Genomic DNA, 3,795 nt, shown 5'->3' with positions numbered 1-3,795 from the left:
AAAAAAACATCGAAACAAGAAGAGATTCAATGGAATCGGAAGACCGGGAGTCGCCGATGACAGCCTGTGGGTATTATAAGAAAATTTGACGGCGTTCTTGAAAAAGTAGAACACTATTCGTTTTTATTCAAAGCCTTTGTTGAAAGCAAGGCTAAAAAAGCCTTTGCCTTGTTAAAAAGCCACTTATTCTTTTAGAAAAGCACACCCAACGTATGTATTGAAAAATCTATATAAGGAGAGGAAAGGAGAGAGTTAGGGGCCCTTCCATTAGAATCTTCTTGTCATCTTGTGAGAGATGTGAGAGGAGGGTCGCATGCGAGAGGATACTATTAGACATGCTATTTCCGAAGTGGAAGAAGTTAGAATTTGTGGTGTCAAGTATCGGCTCAAGGCTTTTAAGGTATGAGAATATAGTTCACTTGGTTTGTTGTCGAAATTTTGATACTTTCATTGTGAGTTATCTTGTGTGGTTCGTGGTGTATTGTCAAATATTTGAATTATCAAGTTGTATTGTGCATTCGACAAAGTCAATTACCCCAACCGACACTCCTTAACATCTCGTTATCGGGTTGTGAGTGAGACTTGCTCTCGATCACCGCTCGCGTAACAACGTACTTGGCAAATTGATACAAGTAGTTCCCCTTTTAAGGAGGGATTAAAGTCAACACTGCTAGGACACACACAGGTTGATCGCTCCTGTAGCAACTCGTGCAGGTCTTGACTTATGGTTGGGTGTCCTGGCCTCAACAATAGCACCTTCCAGTCATCCCATTCTAAAACTCACAAAATACAATCATAGTTGGTTTTGTGTGTTTCAAAACTTTTGCAAAGATTCTGAAGTTACCAAACATCTGTTGCTCGGTTCATGTGTAGTGTTGTTTGATTGTGTGGGAAGGTGCGGCGAATGAGCATTAGTTTTTTTGGTTAAGGAGCCATGGGAAGCCCCCCTAACTCGAGAGTGAACTGGCTGCTTAATTTTGGGGGGGGGGGTGTGTGGAACATGCCACGTGTAAAAGAGTGGATGGGTGTGGATGGAAGGAGCCTCAGTCATGTACGCGTGTCGACAGGAGGGGTTCAAGGTGGCCATTCAAAGCGTCGACACGCGGGGAGAGAGAGCAGCCTACATGAGGCCCGCTCTCAGCTCCAACAACTATATATAGCATTTGCAGGACGTGCAGGGAGAATAGCGCTGGAACTGCAGAGACACACATACACACATATACGCTCTGTCTATCCTCCAGCAAGAATCGGTTGAAAGAATCAATCCATTTGTAAGGTAAGGCAATGGCAGACCAGCACGCTCGGGACGTGACGGGCCAGAAGGCTCAGGAGACGAAAGAGTACGGGCAGGAGAAGGCCGGGCAGGCCAAGGGTGCCGCCCAAGAGAAGACCGGCCAGGCTCAGGAGCACGCCAAGGTAGTATACACACGAATACTCTCCTTTCTCTCTCTCTCTCTCTCTCTCTCTCTCTCTCTCTCTCTCTGTGTCTCTGTCTCTGTGGTACATATATGTTCTACATGTATATATGTATATAAAAGACTGGTGCGTTTCCGCTACATTGAATCGATTAGGGCATGACGGAGGCCGCCAAGGACAAGGCGTCCGGTGCCGCCCAGAGTGTTCAGGACACAGCCGCTGCTGGCCGCGACCGCGCCGCCGGAGCCCTCCAGCAGGTAATCAAATTTAATCATCTAAATCAATTGCCCATTGATCTGATCATTAGCTGGCCTATTAACATAATCGCCCATTAATCTAACTCCATGTATTCCGCTCAATTTCGTCAGGCTGGCGACGCCGTCAAAGACGCCTACCAGAAGGTGACCGGCACCGACCCTCACCAAGGCTAGCCCCTGCGAGCGTCAGAGAAACCGCCCCCCCTCCCCCAGGAATAACGTACTCGCTGCAACATTTTAGCCACTTAGCTTTATTTTGGAATTCCTCTTGTGAATGATATATAACGTTGTGTCGATGATGCGGGGTCTCTCATGGCACCCTCGTTTCTCTGAGTAATGAACATTTCTTTCACCTTTTTGGATACTACGATGCACATATCTCTCTCTATCTCTCTCTCTCTCTGAAAATCTACATCGTCATTTTTTGAAGGTGGATAATGTTTGGTAGTGTTATTCGATGAACAAGATTAGTGAAGATAGAATTGTCAGATTGGTCGATTTAGCATTGATCTGTACTAGCAATATTGGTCACCGTTAGCATTGATCTCTAAATTCATTCATGGCAGTCATGCATGTGGGTCCACTGTCCGCGAATGGGATGGAGGGTTAGTTTTACTGCCTGCACAAAAATCATAATTGATATGTTGCTGGAGCTACTGCTCAATGAATATGTTATCGATACTTATCGATATGTTACGAAATCGTAGATCTTTTCGTCGCACAAACTACCCTGCTTGGTCTGTAAGCTGTTAATCTTCTTTACCACTTTTTCCTCCATTGCACTGTGATAGATAAGACTAACTGCCTTAAATTGGCACTCGGTTCTCAGCCATCTCGTATTCTCAGCAATTACATCGGTTCTCTCTCCCATCTCTCTCCCCCTCTGACTCTAAGCTCCTTTTTTATTCTAATTATTCTAAGCTTGTTTTTAATTCTTTAAGCAAACCCAAGTACCTCCATGATGCGTATCATAGAGCCCCAGGACATCATATCATAAGCCTTTTGGAACCATGTTAATGCAACGTCTCTCTGGGAGCGTTGTTCACCCAACCGTAAAGGTCGCAGTTATTGGACACCTCTCAAGGCTTTAAGCTTTGAATATCAGTCAAACAGGGATGTGCCATCCCTACTCTTTGTAAAGCTAAAGAGCTACAGAGCCACTGCCAAGCGCTCCGTATGGGGTGAATTGGAGGAAGGTGCGATCGAAGGAATAAGGCTTCCAAATCAAGAGCAATTTTTGATGCAGATGTTCACGAATGACAATTGAACATCGGTCTGGATAGATCATCATCCCAAGCTCCCCAACCTGTCGTTTTCTCCACGCAAGCATGTGGCGGACCCCACAAAAAGCTGATCGGGATAAAATAAGAAATGCACACCTTCTCTCTCCCTCCCTTTCATTGTCTACCTACATCTTCTGCATGTGCGAGAACCGCCAGCTCGCCTCGAGTAGTGATGAGCACGCACATGCCGCGCTCGCCTTCGCCCACGTCACGGCGGATGCAGACACCTACCTGGCAGCTGTGGCATCCAGGCTACCACCTCCACCTGAGTCTTAGCAGCTACCTACAGCAGCAGCAGCAGCAGGGCGAGGCGGCTCCTGCGCAAGCACTTGTTCTGCACGGGCTGCACGAGGCTGGCGTCTCACTGGCCTCTTTGACATTGAGTGATGCAGCATGAGTGGATGTGGTGGTACAGAATTATTGTTTCATGCTTTAAGCGGAATGAATCCCTGGGTAAAATTGCTTCAGTGCCTTCCCTTTTGCATATACCATGAGGGCCTTCTCTCTTGGATAGTTTTTCAGCTGTGCCTCAGTTCTGCTGTGAGACCAGAACATAATTTTTGCCTCAACTTCACTTTATATAGGCACTTTATCTCATTCCCAACACTGTCGATGAAAGAAAATGGAGATTTTAGTCCTATCGACAAGCCGATGAAGGAAAATGGCCTTTCTATAGTTGATAACAATAACTTAGACTTATGCTGCTGCTGCCACCCAACCGATGAAGCAACACCTGAAGGTGCGTATGGCACATGAAGTTCGGCAATTGCATGAACAAACTCCACAGGGTCAGCACCTCTGATGCCCACCCATGCGATGGTGGATGCCAACCTTGATAT

General features: G+C 46.4%; 1 protein-coding gene across 1 annotated transcript; it reads left to right on the top strand.

The window, feature by feature from the left end:
- Positions 1–1,125: 1,125 nt before the first annotated feature.
- LOC148010970 (uncharacterized) lies at positions 1,126–2,040 on the top strand. The gene is made up of 3 exons (XM_087671747.1): positions 1,126–1,416; positions 1,572–1,673; positions 1,785–2,040. Exons 1-3 carry the CDS (start codon positions 1,285–1,287, stop codon positions 1,845–1,847), a joined length of 297 nt encoding a protein of 98 aa, XP_087527873.1. The 5' UTR covers positions 1,126–1,284; the 3' UTR covers positions 1,848–2,040.
- The last annotated feature ends 1,755 nt before the right edge of the window (positions 2,041–3,795 follow it).

The sequence above is a fragment of the Lygodium microphyllum genome, chromosome 29, assembly GCF_053477565.2.
Source record: "Lygodium microphyllum isolate KBCC chromosome 29, Lygodium_microphyllum_v1.1.10, whole genome shotgun sequence".
In the NCBI taxonomy this organism is placed as follows: domain Eukaryota; kingdom Viridiplantae; phylum Streptophyta; class Polypodiopsida; order Schizaeales; family Lygodiaceae; genus Lygodium; species Lygodium microphyllum.
This window is presented reverse-complemented; position numbering and strand designations above follow the sequence as displayed.

What these genes read in the sequence shown, in the direction of transcription:
- LOC148010970 (XM_087671747.1), top strand. Translation starts at nt 1,285, where the DNA reads ATGGCAGACCAGCACGCTCGGGACGTGACGGGCCAGAAGGCTCAGGAG. An exon ending in AGGCTCAGGAGCACGCCAAG is followed by an intron (nt 1,417 to 1,571) that starts GTAGTATACACA and finishes TGAATCGATTAG; the next exon opens with GGCATGACGGAGGCCGCCAA. An exon ending in CCGCCGGAGCCCTCCAGCAG is followed by an intron (nt 1,674 to 1,784) that starts GTAATCAAATTT and finishes CAATTTCGTCAG; the next exon opens with GCTGGCGACGCCGTCAAAGA.